Source organism: Lates calcarifer, linkage group LG17 (genome assembly GCF_001640805.2).
Source record: "Lates calcarifer isolate ASB-BC8 linkage group LG17, TLL_Latcal_v3, whole genome shotgun sequence".
NCBI classification, from domain to species: Eukaryota; Metazoa; Chordata; class Actinopteri; family Centropomidae; genus Lates; species Lates calcarifer.
The window spans coordinates 4,414,102-4,436,514 of NC_066849.1; the positions used below are offsets into that span (position 1 = coordinate 4,414,102).

The 22,413-nt window shown below is 39.6% G+C and overlaps 3 protein-coding genes across 3 annotated transcripts; all 3 read left to right on the forward strand.

The window, feature by feature from the left end:
• The first annotated feature begins 566 nt into the window (after positions 1–566).
• On the forward strand, positions 567–6,413 carry gpr17 (G protein-coupled receptor 17). Its single transcript, XM_018669860.2, has 2 exons — positions 567–1,052; positions 3,414–6,413. The coding sequence occupies exon 2, from the start codon at positions 3,422–3,424 to the stop codon at positions 4,439–4,441; it is 1,020 nt and encodes a 339-aa protein (XP_018525376.1). The 5' UTR covers positions 567–1,052; positions 3,414–3,421; the 3' UTR covers positions 4,442–6,413.
• A 440-nt stretch (positions 6,414–6,853) lies between these two features.
• On the forward strand, positions 6,854–18,902 carry inpp5d (inositol polyphosphate-5-phosphatase D). Its single transcript, XM_018669861.2, has 27 exons — positions 6,854–7,189; positions 7,703–7,766; positions 9,628–9,763; positions 9,871–10,012; positions 10,223–10,363; positions 10,451–10,541; positions 10,623–10,700; positions 10,804–10,881; positions 10,988–11,111; positions 11,732–11,838; positions 12,320–12,422; positions 12,511–12,707; positions 12,785–12,902; positions 12,997–13,093; positions 14,201–14,339; positions 14,682–14,790; positions 14,949–15,037; positions 15,536–15,616; positions 16,099–16,189; positions 16,295–16,405; positions 16,513–16,592; positions 16,682–16,769; positions 16,883–17,029; positions 17,117–17,180; positions 17,268–17,471; positions 17,634–18,067; positions 18,145–18,902. Exons 1-27 carry the CDS (start codon positions 7,050–7,052, stop codon positions 18,183–18,185), a joined length of 3,294 nt encoding a protein of 1,097 aa, XP_018525377.1. The 5' UTR covers positions 6,854–7,049; the 3' UTR covers positions 18,186–18,902.
• A 772-nt stretch (positions 18,903–19,674) lies between these two features.
• smx5 lies at positions 19,675–22,187 on the forward strand. The gene is made up of 5 exons (XM_018669863.2): positions 19,675–19,776; positions 19,972–20,039; positions 20,484–20,514; positions 20,644–20,703; positions 21,466–22,187. The coding sequence occupies exons 1-5, from the start codon at positions 19,774–19,776 to the stop codon at positions 21,589–21,591; spliced, it is 288 nt and encodes a 95-aa protein (XP_018525379.1). The 5' UTR covers positions 19,675–19,773; the 3' UTR covers positions 21,592–22,187.
• Positions 22,188–22,413: the final 226 nt, after the last annotated feature.

Sequence of the window (22,413 nt, forward strand, 5' to 3'; positions counted from 1 at the left end):
TATTTATGATAGTAAGCACTTACACAAGGCAATGTTTTTGCTTCAGGGTTAGGAGACACAACAGACAGAGCTGGGAAGCTGAACAAAAGTGGGGGCCGTCCCAATTAGCAGTTGGCAGTAGATTAACAGGGTAGTGATGTCAAAGCTTCTCCACAGCCCAGCATAGATAGTGGCTCCATTCAAGTCTACAGAATACCATTTGCATATCGATGATAGAGAGAAAAGAAAGCACCCATGTATCTGACACACAGCTGTGAAGTCGTTGTATGAAAGAAATATTATCCCCCTCAGCCAGTGGGTCTTCTCTCCACATCTGTCTGATGGCTATGTGACTGATTATTTTGGGCATTCCAATTCAGGATGCCCCCAGGAGGCAAGAGACCAACAAGGGCCTCTCTTTCCACCGAGTGTCCCCCTCCTCCCTTCTCTTGTTTTTCACTTTTCTCCTATAGGGCTTGGGGCCCTCTTTAGAACTTAACAGACCATCTACAAAAGATCATCTCTGAGACTTCAGTCATAAACTTCTCAATTGACAACACAGTCCATCTTCTATCTATCGGTGACATGGTGGGAGTTCATGGTAAAGGCACTCTACACCGCTGGGCCTGGTTTCCATGGAGCCATACCCGACGAGTCATTGCGACTGAGGCATGCCATTCTTCTCTCTGCTGCCAAAATGTGCTGCTTATTCTGACTCAGGCTATTGTGGAGCGCACAAGTGGCTCTCTGAGGAGCAGGCTATGGAGAAAGAAAGGGTGGGGTCAAGGTTCAAAAGAAAGGCTCCCATCAGGACTCCCTTTCTGTTATCAAATTTGTTGAGACACAAAAAGAGCTACAGTCTAATTCCCAAGAGCATCTTGAGGGAGAGAAAAGGGGTTATAGGACAGCATTCTTTGTGGCGGGGCTTCAGTTCTTCCACAGCTCAGCGGACAAACTCCCAGCCTTCAATTTACTCCACATACGACAGCTCTACAACTCTTTGCTCCTGCGGTGACTCTGAATTACTCTTTAAACAACCAACCTTTCTTTGGTCTGAAGATCTCTGGACCCCGGTAAGTCTTTTATTTTTTTTTAGCAAGAGAGTCTATAATTAGATTTTTGATCATTTTACTAAAAGTCTAGCTCCACATGAGTGATTCCCTCTACAGTTTTTATTGTGTACACTGTATTTAAGTGGCTCTAAGGGTTGCAGTAGAATAATACATCTTTGATAGCAGAACTACCAAGTTTTATGTACAATTGTGGTAAGTATTTATTCTGTAAATTTTCTTGCTTTTGTCATGTAAATCCAGCTCAAGATTTTGAGAGATGACAGTCTGTCATCTGCTTTTTAAGATTATTAGGATGCATGGACTTGCATTTAATCCAATTACTAAATTTCACATTTAGTTCACTCTGCTTGGGTTTAACTGTGACGAGTTTTAACAATGGAAGTTTGCACACATTACAGCTGTTGCAGTTTTGACACAGCCAATGCCAGGATGCTCAGTGTCCTCTTTGTCGACACTCTTCACATGTGAACGCCTGCACAGATCTGCTTACCCAGATCATTGTGATCAGCATGTATATGTTAGGATTGTCACTCTTTAGGATTATCCCTCTGGGATCTGTATTTATGGAAGCTTTTCCATTCTGCTGGTTTGTTATGCCCACTGGGACTGCAGCCCTTTTCTTTGGGGAGACTTGTGCTCCTGAATGCATCTGAATGTCTGAGCCTTGGCTGGGAAATGCCCTCCGTTGTGGGTCTCACAGGATTCACAGCACACACACTTGCTGAAGTGAAAGAGCCACGCTGCTATATCTGGCTGGTTCCTAATGGGCCTAAAGCCTGGACAGTGAGCTGGTGAAACAGAGATTTAGCCCACTGAGATAAAGAGAGAAAATCCCTTTCCCTTTTTTTAAGGAGCCCCATAAAGGTTCAGCATCATTTAATCACATTTCACTGAGCTATCAGCACTGTATATTTGAGACCTTCCCTCCAGTTATAGAAACAACTGTGGGATGACAAGTTCATCCCTGTTACACATGTTTTGATATTGTTCTTGGATCCACCACAAATACCAAAGTGAACATTTGAGATTCAATCATTTGAGGCTTTGCCGCTCACACCCCACACATGTTCATGTATATGTTTGGGTCAAGCAGAAAAAGAGGAGATATAAGGAGAAAAAGAGGAGTGAACAGTTAGATCTTGGAAGGACAGATGGTCCCAGATGGTGGGTGGTCATCTTTCGAGGTGTGTCTAAATAGTTGGAAAAAAGAAACAATGTGCAGTCTTTACAAGAATGATTTTGATCATTTTCACATTCACATCTTTTTAACTGTCACAGACTTTACTGTATGTCTTGTTCATGTACCTATAACTCCTGAAGTAGAAGTTCGGCAGGTTGAAAAATACATCTATTCACTTAATTGCCTAGAGCCAGTTGAGATGATAGATACCAGCCTCATGTCCATTCAATATGAAGCCAGGAGTTCGATAGCTTAGCTTATCACAAAGACTGGAAACAGAGAGAAAAACATGTTGATTTTTTAACGTGACAGTTTTTGTACAGATTAAACAAACACAATATAATATGCTAATAAGCTAGCTGTAGAGGTGGTGTTAGGTGGGGTTTTTTGTTTCCTGGTTAAGCTAACTGGCTGCTGGTTCTAGCTTGACATTCAGTTTACATATGAGAGGTACCAATCTTCACATCTATCACCAAGAAAGCAAATGTCAAACTGTTTCTTTAAAGTGATATAAACAGACACATTTTGAGACTAGCTTAGCTTAATACTAGCTTCAGACTAGACTTAAGCTAGCATTACAAAGTAGGTTTGAAACTTAACTCTGCTTTGAAATAATTCTGTTACATTTCACCACACAGTAGCAAATGGATGTTTACAGCACAGTATTTATTGCACAGACATCCCCATGTAAATCTTGAATAGCTAAGGTTTCATGGAATATCTTTCCTTATATGCCCCTGAGACTTTACTATTTAGCCTCAATTCATTGCTGAAAAATCAAACTTCAAGGTCAGATAACATGTAAAAAGAAAGAGAAAATATAATGACTTTGACTTCCTGGACTTGAGTATAGAGGAAGTCTAATACTTGTTGGGGTCAGAATTAGGTAATTATCTGCTCACAGGGCATGTCCACATTAGCCAGGGACACTGACATCTATTGTTACCTTGTGAGACTGGCACTGTGACAACCACTCTCCCTGCCTAAGTGTGTGTGTGTGTGTGTGTGAGTGTGTGTGTGGGTGTGCAGGGGCTGGGCATTGTTTCCTGTCACTGGGGTAGTTTGCTGTCAGAATACTAACAATGGACTATTTTAGGGATCAAAAGCACTTGTTATAAATGTATCTTTAAAAGTAATTTCCAGATGTAGCATTTTCCTCAACAAGTTTTCTGTCTCCTCAGTCACCACAATGGAGTCTGCTACAATGGAGCTGCCGTCCTTACTGTCCAATCAGTCATCAGAGACCTGTGTGGCAATGACAACGACAGCTGAGAACACTTTATTTGGATGCTTCTACATCCTGGTTTTCTTCCTGGCGCTGAACGGTAACAGCTTGGCTCTCTGGATCTTCTGTCATCAGCGAGGCACTTCTTCTCCAGCTAACATCTTCTTGACACACCTGGCTGTGGCAGACTTGTCATACGTCATTATCCTCCCACTGAGGGCCACCTACCACCTCACTGGAGGCCACTGGCCCTTTGGTGAGGTGCCCTGCAGAGTGGTTGGCTTTTTGTTTTATGTCAATATGTATGCAAGCCTCTACTTTCTGGCCTGTGTGGCAGCGGACCGCTACCTGGCTGTGGTTCATGCTGTGAGATCACTAAAGGTTCGTCGTGCTCGCTATGCCAACATCATCAGTTTCTCTCTCTGGGCCTTGGTTACCATCTCCATGGCGCCATTGCTGGTGACCCACCAGACTGCAGAGGTGGATGGTGTGACAGTGTGTCTGCAGCTGTACAGAGAGAAGGCTTCGCGCAATGCACTGATCTCACTGGCTGTTGCCTTCACCCCACCCTTCCTTGTTATCCTGTCCTGCTACCTGCTCATCATTGACAGCCTACGTCAGGGGTCCAGGTTGGAGCCAGCTCTCAAGCTGAGGGCCTTGCGGACCATCAGTCTGGTAATACTCATCTATGTAGTCTGTTTCCTGCCTTACCATATAAGCAGGGCCACCTTCATCTTGGGGTACAACCATCCTGATGTGTCCTGCCAGACACGCAGAGGCCTGAGCTTGGCTAACCGCCTCACTTCCTCCCTAACATGTCTGAACGGTGCTATGGACCCATTGGTCTACGTGTTTGGGGCAAAGAAGTTCCGAGGGACACTGATGCAAATGTTTTGCAAAGATAAAGCAGGAGTGTCAGGAGCCACCAGTGGAGAGTTAAAAGGAACACATGAGAGTTCTGTGAGTGCTAAGTCTGAGTTCTGAGGTACTGAACTGAGCACAGCGATTACTAAATACTTTTCCAACACAACCAAAATTGGTCTGACTGTTGACCAATGGTTGCTTTTGCCCGACTGAAGGCCTGGGTTCATTCCAAAATTTGGTTGACATGCCACAGTAGCCCTTAGCCTGAATTGAAAGTTTGGTTCCAGTGTCCACCCCACACCCAATTCACTGAACCATCACATACCTGAACTGAAATAATCCATGTGGATGAAGAAGTTCACCAGTAAAGTGTGTCACTCATATTTCATATTTAAATTAACTGAAATTTAAACTAAAACTTGCAAATAGTACTTTTAGACCAAATCAACATATTTCGATGTGTATATTGTACCATACTGAGACTATTTTTTTCTTGCCAGTTCCTTCTATGTTTTGTTTTCGTATAATTCTCTAATTGTCAATGTCACTTTGCAAGTGGTATGGGTTAATCTCATGACAAAAGGTCCAAAGTTCTAGACTTCTGGAAAATGCACATAAAAGGTTTAGAGAGTCCCCTAAAGACTTGGAGATGATAGTCCTGAATCTTCCTGAGTGAAAGTCTGTGAGTCTTTAAGGTTAGACGTTGGAACTGGGCCTGTCTTCTGATTCTGCTTGCCACTGCTATCAGTGTCTTCTTCTGCTATCATCTTCATACCTCACCCACAAAACTGGACTGGATTTTTGTACCAGATATGAGACAGAGAAATGGATAAAATGCTAAAATATGTACATAGTAAACTTCTAATGTGTTTCTCCTGTTTTGTATCCTATACCAAATGTGGTAAATACTCATTAGTTTAGCTTTAAATATTATTATTTTATCTACAGTGTTTGTCACTCAGTCAGTCCACCAGACTTAGCCCAGACTTGGAAATCTAAAAAACTATCCAATAGATTGTCATGAAATTATGTCCATGATATCACCATCAGTACTTTAGTACTAAATACCTGCAAAAGTTAGTGTTTACTAAGATGGTGAACATTGTAAACATTATACTTGTTAAACATGAGCATGTTAGCATTGTCATTGAATATTAGCATGCTGATGTTAGCATTTAGCTCAAAGCACCACTGTGCCTCATTCCAGTCTTGCAGAGCTGCTATCATGGCTGTAGACTCTTAGTCTTGTTTTTATACAAGGTGTTAACTTTGCTTGTGCTTGATAAATCTTCATTGTACATATATTCTCCATCATCCAGCTCCCTAACTCTCCTATGGTATGCATGTTTTGCCTTTGTTATACTGTGATATTACACTATTGTATGACAAACTATTAATAACTATTTTGCTGTAGGTCAGCTTAGCTAACTATCATCCACAAAAAAGAATTGTTTGAGACAATTCACTCAATAGCAAGATGTGAGTTAAAACGTTGCAATTTCAAGTTGTAAATAATTAAGTTGTTATGATTATTACAAAATCCCTCTGCAGAGGAAATGTTAAGTCTGAAAAAGGCTACCACAAAAACTCTATGGGAGCTTCACCAGCTTACTTATATGACAATAACTGACCCATGTTTCCTTCTCTATTTCTTTCTTGTATTAATTAAATCTGTGTTTCAATGCTGTTACATAAAAAGTGTGTGAACTCCACATTTCAACTGTCATGTCTTGAAAGTAAAAGTATGATTTCATGCCCTCTGTGCATGAGATCATGAGGTCTTTTCTTTACTGTCACTGCATGTCTGAGACTTTGACATGCTCTCTGTGAAAGTGGCAAACCTATTTCAAGCGCAGGGACAGAAACCTCTGAGGCTGCAGTGACTTGACGCTGTGTAGTTCTCTTTTCATGTCATGTGACCCATGTTGTGGTTTGTGAGCAGCTTATTTTCCTCCTCATATTTCTGCAAGACTTCCTGTCCATCACATGAACATGGCAAGCCATTCTAAACTTGTATTTCCTGAATGTATATACTTTAGAAAACCCCTGTGCTCTCCTGATTCATATTAGATGATTAAAGAGTGAGCAGTCAGACTGGGTCTTCTTGGTGAATACGAGAGCATGTTTTACTCAAAGGACAGAGATGATTTGAGCTTTAAAAATGTATCTGTTAACCAACTGAAGATTCTTACACTGTGAATTTATCTACAGGCTAATGTATCAGTAAATATTTTTGACTATAACAAGAGAAAAATATTATATATGCCTTTTTTTGGTTACTTCCCTTTTTCCACTTCTTTCAGTTTACAAATTACTTCACTGTTTTATGGAGAGGTGATATTTACAAACAGGTGTACAAACACAAAAGACATAGGTATGTTGGTTAATCATTGGAGTAATGTGATAAAGATTTCTACTCAGCAAGCAGAAGTCTGTATTTCCATTTACAGCTCTGTGGATCTGTCATAAAGCAGGCAGAGAGGAGGCAACAAGGCCCTCCTCTCTTAACTTTTCAAATGAGGAAGTTCACAGTCGAGCTTGTAGCAGCTTCCTTTTACAGCTTTCGGAGGCAGGGGATGAACAAGTGAAAGAAAGGACTTACAAGTTACGTACCATGAAAAGATGAAAATAGCCACAGAGAAAAACTGAGTCTACTTTGGTTTTGAGGGAATATTGTGTGAGAACAGATGCAAGACTCTTGAGCTCAGTGTTTGGACTGAGAGACAGGATGCAAAATTATCAGCCTTGGTACCATGGCAATATAACTCGATCCAAAGCTGAGGATCTTCTATCCAAAGCAGCAAGAGATGGAAGCTTCCTTATCCGGGACAGTGAGTCCATACAGGGAGCGTATGCTCTCTGTGTTTTGTAAGTACAGTAGACATTACTTGTTTCTAACTATTGAACTGAACTATTAGTTTCACAGAGTGTATAATAATTCTTGTTCCTTGCTCTTGAAACCTCCATAACATGCAATATGTACTGTGTGAGATCCTAACTAATGAAAGAAAAACTGACAGGCCAAACTGCATGTTTTTTGGCATTAGGTTTAAGATAAAACAGCTCCTAAAGTCAGAATTTGGTTAGAATGATTAAAAGTTAAAAGTTCCCTCGGCTGTATCACACTGTATGATACATTTTTTTCACACATGCACTGCAACACAAGACTAGTTCCCCTTTATTTGCATACTGTGCTGCCACAATGCTACACCCTTTGCCCTCTTCAATTCATATCATTTTTCATGCAACATTCATTTAAAATGCTACCCAAACTGTTCCGATAGCAGGTTTAATGCACTGAATAAACCAGCCAGTTTCTTTACCACATGGTCATGTCATTTTCCAGTGACACACATTTGCATTTTATTAATTCAACCACAGATACCAGAACTGTGTGTACACATACAGAATCCTGCCAAATGAAGATAAGAAGCTCTCCGTCCAGGTGAGTTGACAGTTGCCATTACTCTAATCTAAAGTCAGATGAATTGTCAGTGTTATGTATTTATACCATAGTTGGAGAACAAGGGCTATTTCTATTCTAATCTTATAAATGCTGGTACACAGCTACTTTTATTGCTGCTGGTTGCCTGTTAAGCTGTAACCTCATTTAAGAAGTGCAGTATATATTTAGACATATGTTCATAGTCACTTTTAAGCCATGCTAGCAGCATGACTGCAGAGTTGAAGCCTGTCACTCAGTCCGTCAGCCACTCTGGTCAAAACTGTAACAGTTTAACAACTATTAGATAGATTGGCATGAAATTTTGTACATTCACTGACTTTGGTGATCCCATGACATTTATCTAGTGCGACTGGCGGGTTCACATTTTTGACCTTTAGTAAAGTATCCTGCCAACTACTAAATGGATTGCCATGAAAATTGGTGCACACATTTATGACCCTGCAAGGATAAATTGCAGTCCTTCTGGTGATCCCCCGACTGTTCTTCTGGTGCTATCATCATATCAAACTTGTAGCTTGTAGGTAAACAATAGCATTATCATTGTGCATGTTAAAATGCTGATGCAAGAACCACTGTGCTGTGGTGTTGTATAAAATACCGCATGTTTAGACTTGTTCTTAAAGGAAACATGTCTACTCATATTTTGCATTCAGTCTAGAATGAGGGGTCAGGGAAGCCTTTGTAGCTAAGTGCCATTGTTGCCATGCTTTAAAAATTATTTGCGAGGAAGGTTTTTGGCTGAGGCAGGAACTAAGGAAACTGCAGTATTCAATTTAAGGGTGATTTCAATCTACACACCAGGAGATGCATTATTGGGTTGTTATTTGTCTGTTGTAACCTTTGATATATAACTAAACTGTAAAAAAAAAAAAAAAGAGACATGCCAAATGAAAACAGCTTGGACGTGTGAAATATTACAGATGGATGTAATTGAGTTTCATCAGCATGGAACTAAAGATAGAGAAAGTGTAATCATAAGTGAACATGCTCGAACACCGTGAAAAAAGGTGGGGCTTAAATTTTCTGTGACCAAATTTTAATTACAGGATTTCAGTTTTGGGGATGGACAAGCATGAAAACAATCACGTCCAAAAAATGCATAGACATAAGACCTAAAATAGTACCTTAATAATATCAGTGTTTGAAATGGACCAGTATTCACTGCTATTGAGTTCCGGCACATAAGATTTTGGTCCAACTGAGTACTCGTGCTTGTTGTCAGCACTTTCACTTTTGAATGTATGTACTCATGGTAAAGCTATAGTAAGTATAGTGACAATAGCAGGTCTGTAGTAGAGATAAAACCTGAACCACTTCAGTGTCTCACTTACAATAGGCCAGCAAAGTTTCAAGATAAAAGTTTTATAGTGACGGCTGGCTTGCTGTAAAAGGGGTCACATGATTGCGTGTTAAAAAGAAGAGAAATTAGTGGTTTTATGGACTCAAGATATCGGTGAAAATCTGTGGCAATTCTTCAGATGTAACTACGAGGGTTTTGGCACATGAGCAATACTGAGAGAAATGTTGATGTTAAAATTAGGTAAATGTAAGGGGAATGACATATCCTTACAAATGAAATAAAAAAGAGAAAGTTTTACATAGCTGCTTAAGAAACTAAGCTGATGACATGAATGCAGCTATCTTATATGCTAGAAGCAGGCACAAACAAGTAGACATATCTAATATCATATGGGAAATAACACTTGATGGTTATGTCACCTGTGACTGTAACAACAGGTTTAAAAAAAGGTCTTTCAGAACAGTAAGAACACATGACATTTGAGGTTTCCTTCATTTGTGACCTCAGAAAATCATGTTTCTGCTGTGATCTGGTCTTCAGGCATCTGAGGGAGTTCCTATCAGGTTCTTCACTGTGTTGCCTGAGCTGGTGGAGGCGTATTACAGTCCCAACATGGGTCTCGTCACACATCTGCAGTACTCCGTCCAGAGGGAGGAGGAAGTGGACGATGAACCAGGTCAAACACCATCACTTCAATTGTGTAGTGGCTGTAGTATGAAACAGAATGCATATCTGTCAAAGATAGAAACATTCCCAAACAACCGTTATGTCCTTGTGCTGCAGAATCCAACAATCTTCCACCACAGCTTCCACCCAGGAACTTCACAGCCAACGATGTGAAAGACAATGACAAGTCTTCTGAACAGGCCTGCAAGTCTTTATCAGACACCTACCTGATGAGACTGCAGCATATGGACCTGTCCACGTATGGTCACACTTGATGTATAGTTGTAACTGTCGACAGCCAAATGATTCATCATGCAAAGTGTCTGATAATGTACTGGCACTGTACAGTATTGTACAATCCGATAATCCTCACGATTATGGGCAGTGATTTGACACAGTGATGTGCCTGGCTGATAGGTGAAATATGAGATGACAGTGTTTGAAGTGCTCCTGTGTTACATATTTCCAGTATACCTGAGGAGCATCAAATTGCCATCCAAGAATACTTCAGGACCTCAATCTGCTTGGATGCTGAGCAGGTGCAGAATGGTAACCCCAACCTCCCTGGACTTAAGAAGCTATTATTTTCAATCTGCAAGACTCTAAACAGGTAGAGTTACCAGTCAAAAGAATATATTATAGATACTATAATGAATAGGGCTGATTTAACCATGCTCTGATCTTTTTGGTGAGGCAGTGAAGTTTCCCACATTCTGCCAGTTCTGGAGATCTTCCATAAAACGTTGGACCAACAGCTCTCCCCAGGGATTGGTCAATTTCCAAAACAAGTGGGTAGAACCCTTGATCCTTTGCTCAAGTACACATACAAAAAAGGTCCTTATCATCATGTATTATTTCCTTTTTTTCAGATTTCTGCTGATTCAGGCCAATCTGTGTCCTTTAGGCTTGAGCAACTGACAAAACTGCTCTACTCAATAGAAGATAAGGTAAAGTACTGTGGCTCATTTTACCGACTGAACAATCTTGGTTCTTGATGTATCAACAGATGATGTTAAGGATGACAAACCACTTCTCTATTTCTTTTTTCAGGCTAAAAATTCTGTGTTCGAGTCTGTTGGATATGATGGAGGTCACAGGAAATCTCTCATACCACTTGTTACCTTTGAGGTGCTTCCCTAAATTAGTTACTGCATTACACTGCAGGAAAATGAAATGAGATAAAAATGTCTGGAGGTCTGCAGCTTATTTGATCAGTTTCCTCTTTCATTCTCAGGTCAAGCAAGAATCTCTTGGTATTTCCACAAAGATGTTTCTGAAAGTGGATGTTGAAAGTGGGAAGCTCTACTTCAAGAAGTCAAAAGATGGGCCTGAAGACAAATACTTTGTGCACAATAAAAGTAAGAGTTGTTCTATTACATTATTCCTTTGTCTATTTAGTCATGCTAGCAGCATGGTTCTAGCAATGATCAGTCAGTTGGTCCACCACTTTGGTATCCTCCGTCTTTTCCTCTAGCACCACCATAAGATTCATACTTTTTAGTAAAATGTCTAGATGGCAATATGATGGATTGCCATGAAATTTGACACACATTCTCCCCTCAGCAGGAAATGTAACAACATTTGTGATCCCCTGATTCCTTGGCCACTGCCATCATCAGATCAGTATTTCAATCTGTCTACTACATTGGTTGATGTCCAATTACCTGAGAATTACATGGCATTTCCATCATCCTCAGCTGTACTTTGTGATTGGTGCTATTCAGTAAAGGTTAGCTTGCTAAGATGCTAAACCAACATAGTGTACATGGTAAAGATTATACCTGCTAAACATTAGTATGTTCATTGTTATTGTGAGCATGTCAGCACGGTGGCTGTAGCATTTAGCTCTGCATACTGCTCTACCTAATTACAGCCTTACAGCGCTCCTAGCATGGCTGTAGATTTTTATCACGTTTCACAACTGCTGTAAACTGTAAATGCTGCGCATTCTAAAAAGAGTCCTGCAATTATTTCTCAGTTTTGCAGTTGGTGAAATCTCAGAAAATGCATGCCAAACTTGTCATCGTGGTGGAGACAGAGAAAGAGAAGATTTTGCGAAAAGAGTTTGTGTTTGATGACACAAAGGTAAAACACATCTGGCAACTACCCTGATCTTGATTTAGCTCAAGGCCCCTGAAAATTTCTTTTTAAAATGAGATATGAACCCAAAACATTATATAATAATTGATCAGTTTTGATTACTGATGGTTTGGTAACAGAGTCTTTGGTTTCGTTAACATCAGATCAATTGTCATCACATTTTGATCAACCTGCTAAATCCTGATTGGCGCACAGACAAATGTGACATCATCTTTTTCCAATTCTAAATCAGCCACACCCAATTCAAACCAGTGAGGGGAGCACAAACAAAAACACTGAAATCTCTCATGTGAAATAACCAAAATAGTTTTAATCTTGGCTGAAAATAGTGTGTTCATGTAGGACTCATTGCCCATAGTAAAAACTTGTTTGAGAAAACATAGTTTCAGGGGCCTTCATCAGTCAGGTACAACTGAAAATGTTTGATTTCAGAAGTCATGTTTTTTTTCCCAATGTTTCTTACCAGAAAAGGGAAGGATTTTGCCAACTACTTCAGCAAATGAAGAACAAACACTCTGAAAAGCCTGAACCAGATATGATCACAGTGTTTGTTGGCACCTGGAACATGGGTAAGAATGTCAACATTTTAATTGTTTGAATGAATTTCAATCCAAGATTGACTAAGTAACACTACGCAACTTTCCCATGAACCTGCAGGCAATGCTGGTCCTCCCCACAACATCAGCTCTTGGTTTCAGTGTAAGGGCCAAGGAAAGACAAGAGATGACACAGCAGATCACATCCCACATGACTTTTATGTCATTGGGACTCAGGAGGATCCTTTGGGTGAGAGGGAGTGGGCAGACACAGTGAAAGGAGTCCTGAGGAACATTACAAACATCAGTTTCAAACAAGTGAGTGAGCATGACAGAGAACCAATAGAATGCAGACGCAGAGCGGTAATGCATAACACACATTTTCCTACGACCAGGTGGCAGTTCACACTCTGTGGAACATTCGGATTGTGGTCCTGGCCAAGCCTGAGCACGAAAACAGGATCTCCCATGTTTTCTCTGACAGTGTGAAGACAGGGATCGCCAACACTCTGGGTAAGCAAGTTTCTCCGTAAGCCATTTAATGACGCGTTGTAAAAATTGATTGAACAGTTACTCATATGTACTCACTATACTGTTTGTTTTGTAGGAAACAAGGGAGCAGTGGGAGTGTCCTTCATGTTCAATGGTACATCTTTTGGTTTTGTCAACAGTCACCTGACCTCTGGAAGTGAGAAGAAGCTCAGGTCAGCAGCAGATTACACTTTCAACCCTGCCTTTGCCTCTCAGGCTGCATACAAGCTACTCTAATTGGCTCAGGCTGTTAGAGCTGTACAGGAAGGAAGCTGAGCAGACCTGAAACTGACAGAATGTTGTAAAAGGTTATCAGATAAGTCAAAATATAACTAAATACACCAATACTTCATATTTTCAATCAAATCATTCAAATGGATTGCTAACTTTCTTATCATTAGCTCACTGATTTTGTAAGAAACATGTGTCAGCGTCTAATACAATAGTTTATACAGTAGTACAGAAGTGTGCAGTGCAGTATATACACTAATAACTTAACATGCACTGGTTTATGTAGCTTTATGACCGAAGCAGGTGTTTGACACTGAGTGTGTAGACTCCACTTAGTTAAACTAACTAATAGTTAGTCACACAGGCCTCAGCAATCGTTTACTTTTTCACCAACTGACTGAAAATTAAAAATATAAAGCTGTATTTTACACTTTATTTGAATTATTTAACTATTATTATAGTATTTAATAATTTTTACTGATATATATTCATTCATATCTCTGACTGATCTGACCTTTTTCCTACATTTGTCAGTTTTTGAGACCCATATACCTCCACCTCCTCTTCATGATTCTTGGGAAATCATTTGATCTGAATTCAAATGTACAGTTAATATTTTGCTAGAAAAGATACCTATCAGTTAAAAATGAAACAGAAATACGACATTATCCACCAGTAACACTAAATTGAACTTTAATGGGTGTCTACATAGAATCACACATTTTTTTTGAGTCACTATTATTATAGAAAGCACAGCCAATTTTATCACAATGTGTTATTCCTTAGCTTGATACAAATGCAAGAAGTGGTCTTCTCATATATATTTCTTAGATTTTTATATATATATATAATATATATTTTTTTTTCTGTTGAGGAACCTTTGACTTTATTATGTCCAATTACTGTAACTAAACCTTGGCCCTTGTAACATGTAACATACAGGGATTATAAATCTACATGTGGCAGAACAGCAATGAAGATGAAAAATATCATCAGTTCTTGAAAACACATTTTTGATGTTTTTGCAATATTTTTTGCTGCATTTGCAGACGCAATCAAAACTACACCAACATCCTCAGATTTCTGAATCTGGGAGATAAGAAGCTCAATCCGTTTGACATTACAAATCGGTTCACCCACCTCTTCTGGCTTGGTGATTTGAACTACCGTGTTGAATTGCCATCTACGGTAAGCTGTAATGTGTACAGTTCATTGTACAGAAATTACACAAAAACACAATATAACATTCTATATGTGCCTCGAACCAAATAAATTGTTGATATAACATTTTCATTTAGCTTCTATTGTCATACATTTTCCTAATAATGACATGTAGATTCTTTGTCTGCTTTTTTAAATAAACATTATTAAATTTGACTTGTTGTGACTTTTACCTTAGAAATCAGGGACACTGCAGTGCTGTACTTCACTGACGTGTGCATCAAAGAGCATGCTGGTTGTCAGGTGTCTAAGATTGTCTAACACCTTTAGGCAGGAAAAGTCACTACTCTGCACTGTTTCCCTTCACAGGAAGCTGAGTACATAGTGACAAAGATCAAACAGCAGCAGTACCAGGAACTCCTCAGTAAAGACCAGCTCAACATGGAGAGGAATGATGGAAAGGTCTTCTTACATTTTGGTGAGTCATGACCACATGATCACATTTATTAGATAGATTATTAGATTATACTGTCTGTGACTTGCATTTACAGATCATTTCTGGACATTCTCAGCATTTATCACATACATCATAATATTAGAGACATATGTCTGGTTAATTTTTTTATTTGATTGTAGATGAAGAGGAAATCACATTTGCACCCACCTATCGCTTTGAGAGAGACACGAGAGAGAAGTATGCCTACACAAAGGCCAAAGCCACGGGGGTAAGTTCATGCTTATTCAGATGTCTTTTCCCTGTATGGCTCCCTTCATGCCCCATCGTGCAGAAACAGTAAAAGCTGCTACAACATTGAACACAAACCTGAAACATGCTTTTAGCTTTAAGTCATCTAGGTCCAAAAATCCATGTGAAGATCTGCTGTGGTTCATAGAAAATTTATGATACAACTCATCTACAGACACAACGATCAATTTAACAGTTTTCCCCTTAAGACATGAAGAGCCTCAAGTGGTCGAATCTCTTGAATTGATCAACACCAGCGAGAATTTTGATCCTGTGTCTCCCAGAAATGCCATGATTTTTTACACTTGACCTCCCATCCATTTTTAGAGGGAATGTCATCAGATACAATAAAGAGACATTTGAAAAATATGTTATGGGTTAGGGGGTCAGCAGACAACTCACCAGCATTACAGCTGCTTTGTATGTGTTTGAGATCTGTTATGTGCTGTATTTATATATGACAAACTTAACTCAACAGACAAAATACAATTTACCCTCGTGGTGTGATCGTGTCCTGAGGAAGTCATACCCTCTGGTTCATGTCGTTTGCCAAGCATACGGTGAGTAATTCCCCATGAGCAGCTTTTGGCAGTGTTTTATTTTACAGGCCCATCATTTCTGAATAATTTCCCAGGAAAATTCTAGAAAAAAAATGTAATTTGGTGTCAATTATGGTGTCAGTTAAAGGGAAAATAGAAACTGTACTCAGGTGTTACACTTCCATTTAATTGATTCCAGTTAACTGTCTTTTATTTTGTGCACAACATGCCAGCTTTTAAGCAACAAAATGTTCCTCTCAATACATAAAATAAAACGGAACAAAGAACTTCAGTCTGAGATTTGTCTATAGGATGTGATCTCAGAGACCTTCTTTCAAGGAAATCTTTGTTACAAGTATTACCAATGCACTGTTCTTCCTACAAAACTTCCAAAGAGATTACTAAAAAATTTGGATTATATGGGCCAATAAAATAAGTGTAACAACATTTTTAATGACATTTGATGGGACAAACTCATGTGAATTACCCTTTCAATTTACAGGGTGTCACTAATGACATCATGACCAGTGACCACTCACCAGTATTTGCCACATTTGAAGTTGGAGTAGCCTCACAGTTTGTCTCCAAGCAAGGTACTATCACCAGCTACGCCTCACTGCAGACGAGCTAATGTTCCTTGCTGTTGTGCAGTGTAAGCAGAGTTTTTTTTCTTTCTTTTTCCTTTTAAAATTTTTCAGATCCAAACAGTGCACCTCAAGGTGGGATACAAATCATGAACTGCGTGGCCACATTGTCGACAAAATCAAAGACCAAGTTCTTCATCGAATATCATTCCAGCTGCTTGGAGAGTAGGTTTTGTTCTTTTTTAATTGACCACATCTCATTGGATTCTCTTGGACGTTGCTTTAAAACAAGCTCAGATTATCCAAACAAATATTTCTCTGAATGTCTTCAGAAACTGTGAAGACTTCAGAAGGAGAGAACACAGAGGACTCAGATGGGTCCATAAAAGTTTGGTTTGGCAACCAAGTCGTGGTAAGAGAAGATGCAACTTTTCAGTGTTGAATATACTTTAATGTGGCATCAGGCATTCATCTTTCATTGTTTTTTCCTATCTTTTCAAGCTCACCCCCATCATCTCTGACCCTGAGTACCTTTTGGACCAGCACATCCTCATCTGTGTGAAGTCGACAGACTGTGACGAGTCATACGGTAATATACTTACATGCAGTTTAGTCATACGGTAATATACTTACATGCAGTTTATGATACAAATGCACTAAACAGTTAGTTTCTTACAATTTACTGATGTGTCATTTCCAAAGGTGAGGGCTGTGTTGCACTGCGAGCTGCCCAGTTCTGCTACACAGAGTTTCAGGTTACGCTGACTCATCATGGAGAGAAGACGGGCACTTTGACAGGTGGCATCCAGCTGCAAACCTCTGAGGGCAAGCCCACTGAGAAATTATACGGTGAGTCTGGAAATCAGTTCAGGACTTACTTATTAAAAGCTTTCAATGTCAGTTCTTGCATCAGTTCTTATTTTACTCTGGTTTCAGATTTCATCAAAGTTGAGAGGGATGACCCTGTCACCTCAAAAGGCAAAGGCAGTGACATCAACAAGTGAGACCTTTTTTTTCACTCGTGGTTACTTCAGAATATCACAAACACAACTTCCTGTTGTGATATTTTGTGTCTGCTTGTTGACAGGAGTTCCAGCACCCACGCACATGACATTTCTAACCCCAGTTACATGGGAGTTTCCTTCAGGGGTGGGAATGTGATCGATAAAGGCTGGAGCTACAGCATGCCGCCAAAAAATCTTGTTACTGCCGGGCCAGGGAGCAAAGATGGAACCAAGAAGGGTGGTTTTGATGTGAGCGCACGCAGCCCCCCAGCAAAACCTTGTCCTGGGTAAGTGCCTGTTTCTGGTGCAGTGTGACTTCAGTGGCAGTTTCACCCAGACCCCCTGTGCTCAGGAAGACACCTCTCTAAAAATAACATAAAACCAGCAGCTGACATGATTCAGCAGAAAGCGAAACTAAATCTCTTCTAATGTGATTCTTTGTCTCGTAGGGGTGAGGATGAAAAGATGTCAGAGATGTTTGACAACCCACTCTACGGTTCAATGGGGAAATCCCACGGCTGGGGCAAGGACCAAGACCACCAGCAGAAGGACCACCTCACACCCCCAGACCCATTATTTTCATCCCCCAAGCCAGCAGATTCAGACCCTGACCGCCCCCCAGTGCCCACCCCACGCAACCGCTCCTTCACCTGCTCTGAGTCCAAACCTCAGCCTCCAACCCCCACTGCCTTGCATTGCTCAGCGTACAAGAAACCAGTAGTTCCCTCACGCTCGGAAGGTGGGATGGGACACAACCGTCCCCCTGTTCCAGCTAAGTCCCGACCAGGCGTGCCAGAGCCCCAGACCCATAAACCCAGAGATTACAGAGACAGCTCTGAGCTCCCAAACAAATTCAGACCGCCAGCAAGACCTGGCAAAGATCGTAAGGAAAACCCTTTGTCTTAAAGATCTGGACAAATGTAACACAAATGATGATACAAGTTCTTTGTCTTTCTTTAGTACATCCTGAAGTTCCCAAGATGGGCCGTTCTGTGAAGTGAGATCAGGCTGCAGCTGGTCCTCACTGACTGTACAGCTTCCTGTCCTGCATTTTTGAAAACATAAAAAACACAAAGTAAAGTCTTCAGCCAGTCACTCTCCTTGCTGTGTGTGTCACTGATGAGTGGCTATTCATTTGTCAACACTTTGGGAAATACAACCATTTTCCTTCTTGCTAAGAGGTGAGAAGATTGATTCCAGTCTCATATCTGTCCTTTCAATATGAAGCTACAGCCAGTGATCAGTTATCTTAGCTTAGCATAAAGGCAGCAAACAAGGGGAAACAGCTAGCCTGGCCCTATATGAACCTTTTGGGTGGAGCCAGGCTAGCTGTTTTCACTTGTTTCCGGTCTTTAGGCTAAGCTAAGCTAATCAGCTGGTTAAATACAGGGCTTTAGCAGATAGAGTAGGTGGTATCAATCTTCTCATTCAAACCTTAGCAAGATGGTAAATAAGCCTATTTCAAAGTGTGAAATTATTCCTTTAAAGTGACATTAATATTACAGACACATTTTCAGATTTCATTTCTGCTGAGCTCACATAACAACATAGGTTTGAATTAAACTCTGCTATTAAATAATTCTGTTACATTTCATGTAGAGTTTTACACTATACAATAGCTAATGAATGTTAACCGCACAGTATTACCTTGCACAGACATTGATGTTTGCCTTACAGATGTATAATAAATACTCCAATAAATGTAAATGTTAAAGACAGTTTGGTGCTGTAACATTGCTATCATTTGCTCCCATCTGCTGTTGCATTAAAGAACTGCACAGAGTGCAAATATCATCTGTTATCCAAGTTGATAAAATATTGAAGTCATATAAGACATTTTACTTTATGGTTTTGAAAAATCAGAGCCTGATGTTTCTTAATTTATTAAGTCAAATGCACTGCTGAGCCGCCCTTTTCTTTCAAAGATTAAAGAATGATTTCTGAAGTGAAAATCACAAAGACCTTCAAAAGGGAAATTTACACACACCATTCCATGAAAAATGGAGCAGATTATGTTGGTAAAACAAAGAACAACAACAAACCATTGTCTCTCCAGACAGATTAATATCATCTAGTGCAGTGGTTCCCACCCTCAGGGTAAGGATACTATAAGGGGTCACAAGATAAATCAGAGGGTTCATGAGACAAAAGAAAATATTTTTGGTCCTGTACACTGTCATAAAGTTGAAATTGCTATATTTCAAATGATTCACAAGCTGAAAAGGTTGGAAACCGCTGATTTGCAGTTCAAGAAAGTTGCTGTCAAACCCAGCAGGTCTTATCAGCACAAACCAACAGATAAAGGAGCTGGAGAGTTATTCCACACATTCTGTGAGACACTGTGCTACATGGTTTGCTTCGCGGTGATAAAATAATGCTTTATGGTCAGAACATTCATTTGACGAGCTACAGTAAAACCTTCTCAGGTCCTGAAGTTCGATGTGCCCACACCTGTGAATATTCAACACACCTCTGGCTCCCCCACGTGGAGCTATTCAGTAACTATACCCTGATCCGTCGCAGAAATAATACCTAGTGGCGTACGTCATTCACACCAGACGCACTACCACAAGATTACCAACAGTAATAATGGTGAGTAAGCCAGTTCGAACAAATGAATTTGTCATTTAGTTCACATTAAATATTACATTTCATCATTCGGTGTAGCGCTGAATTACCCACAGCTCAGTGTGTCGGTTTCACGTGCATTAGCTATCAGCAGCCTGTATCATGCTCGGCAGTTAGCCCGCCGCTAACATTAACGTAGCATGTCGCTCTATTTTTCAGCTTTTCTACTCGTTTTTCAAGTCTCTGGTGGGCAAGGACGTAGTGGTGGAGCTCAAAAACGACCTGAGGTTAGTTTATTTTCGAATAAAACGCATAACTTGATGAAAGTAGTTGCTGTGGCCTCATTTATTTAATTTCAACATCGGTGCTAACGTTAGCTGTTTGGAGTAGTGGAGGGGAAATGTGAACGATGGTAGCGAGTGAGGCTCAAAAGTACCTGCTCCAGCTCAAATGAACGTTGTATGAGGAGAATAAATGCAACATAACGTAGGCTGAACATTACTGTAGAATTTAATGACCCTCTCTCTGTCACCGACTCACAAAGCACTGAACAATGTATCCTAAAACCTGTATTTACTGCTGTGGTGTTGTTTCGGGTTGTAATTAATTGCAAGGTATTCCTGTTATGTCAGTGGTACACTCATCTCCCTTTGATTCTCAGTGCTTTTGATGTAAGAATAGGATGTCTGTTAATGCTTGTAATCATTTTCATTGTACCATCTCTATTTTAGCATCTGTGGAACACTTCATTCAGTTGACCAGGTTGGAAATACTTTTTATTTCCCTTGTTTTGAAACAAAAATAATCAGCTTTTATTTATATTTTCTATCTGACTGGCCAGTTACGGTCTCTAATCTTCTGACATCTCTATTCTCTGATTTTGTGTTTCAGTACCTGAACATTAAGCTCACAGACATCAGTGTCACAGATCCAGAGAAATATCCACATATGGTAGGTTCAGATCTTTCAATAATCACGTTTCAGCTTTAATGGCTTGTCTGTCTTAACCTAATTATTCTGTTTGGGGTCCTGGACACCCCAAGTTCCCCCACAAACATAGTTGAAATAATTTTATTATCAATATACTTAATTATGTTTACCAGTTTTAGGAGAATGGCAGCTATGACTGTGAACTGATGATTTTGTAGAAGTCTGCTGCAGAAAACCATGCATTACATTTGCTTGGCATCTCAGCTTTAAAAGCTGAGTTGCGTCTGCTCAGACTTCTGTGTGGTGTATATAATGCATTTTGAAGGAATGTTTCTATGTATAACAAGATAAATATAACCTATAAAACTTTAAATAATAAATATCATCTTATTTAGTGTAAAACCAATGCTTTATTGTCATGTCTGTATTTTCTATGTGTTAGCCAAGTTTGTGGCAAAGAAAATGGTTATCACTTCAATTTTACTACTACGACTACTACTACTACTGTTACTGCTACTACTACTATTACTACTACAACTACTACTAATAATAATAATGATAATAATAGTTATTAATATTATTATTATTATTATTATTATTGTTGTACACCAGAAAATGAGAAAGTCAAGTCAATGTCACAAAAACACCAATTCCATCATCAGCTATCTGTTAAAGTAATATTAGACAGATTTTGTATCACTTAAAACTGATGTATGACTTGTCCAGTACTTTAAACTGTGGTTGTCTTCAAACTCCATTTTGTCTTGTTTTAATTTGCTCCAGCTGTCTGTGAAAAACTGTTTCATCCGTGGATCTGTGGTCCGGTACGTTCAGCTACCTGCAGATGAAGTGGACACTCAGTTACTGCAAGACGCTGCACGAAAAGAGGCAATGCAGCAGAAGCAATGATTCACCTGGAGGATGGGGTTTAATACAGGGTGGGTGGGGTGGAATTTTTGTGACTTGATTAGTTTAAGTTTTTAGTTAATTTCATTTAAAGATGAAAATAATTAAGCAGTATTGGTCATCAGCCCGTGCTCTTTCACAAGAATGTAGTTGCATTCCTGATCAATATTTTACAAAGCTGTAATAATTAAAAATGTTCTTTACCTCACAAGTCATACAGGAGGCTTCTTTTGATACGATCTTTTGTTCAGTGTAAAAAAAAAAGAAAAAGTTTTGTGCCCATTGGAGGTAAAGATCTGTTGTAATGTTTCTGTTGGATAATACCAGCACTGTTGCTTATGTTTAAAAAATAATGATTTGGGGATTTTTTTTAATGCCACTTCAAAATAAAAAGCTATTTTATTTACATTTTGACCAGGTTATTGTCATTGGTAGGCCTTTTTTGTAGTTTTTTCTGTGAAAGGTGGTAAAAGATTTTAGTTTTGTTGAGTTAGAATTATTGGAGAAACCAAATCCATTTTATTGCCATGAGCTGTGATCATGGAAAAAAGTTATTTTGTAAATGACTGCATTTGTTGGAAATAAAGAGTAAAATACAATGGCCTCATTGTGCTAGTCATCCAAATCAGAATATTGAGATGATTAGAAGTATGCTAGACTGCAGTGACATTTTACAGTGCATCTCTTACAACACACCGGTATTGTAAGGGATGTACTGTGTGTCTCCTCAGTACTCTCACTAAATACTGTACACGCAGGCTTTTAGCTGCTATAACCTTACCTGGCCTGGTATGACCAGTGGCTTGAAGGGACTAATTCACTCGA

What these genes read in the sequence shown, in the direction of transcription:
- gpr17 (XM_018669860.2), top strand. Translation starts at nt 3,422, where the DNA reads ATGGAGTCTGCTACAATGGAGCTGCCGTCCTTACTGTCCAATCAGTCA.
- smx5 (XM_018669863.2), top strand. An exon ending in CACTTCATTCAGTTGACCAG is followed by an intron (nt 20,515 to 20,643) that starts GTTGGAAATACT and finishes TTTGTGTTTCAG; the next exon opens with TACCTGAACATTAAGCTCAC. An exon ending in CAGAGAAATATCCACATATG is followed by an intron (nt 20,704 to 21,465) that starts GTAGGTTCAGAT and finishes AATTTGCTCCAG; the next exon opens with CTGTCTGTGAAAAACTGTTT.
- inpp5d (XM_018669861.2), top strand. Translation starts at nt 7,050, where the DNA reads ATGCAAAATTATCAGCCTTGGTACCATGGCAATATAACTCGATCCAAA. An exon ending in AGGGATCGCCAACACTCTGG is followed by an intron (nt 12,903 to 12,996) that starts GTAAGCAAGTTT and finishes TTTGTTTTGTAG; the next exon opens with GAAACAAGGGAGCAGTGGGA. An exon ending in ATGTCGTTTGCCAAGCATAC is followed by an intron (nt 15,617 to 16,098) that starts GGTGAGTAATTC and finishes TTCAATTTACAG; the next exon opens with GGTGTCACTAATGACATCAT.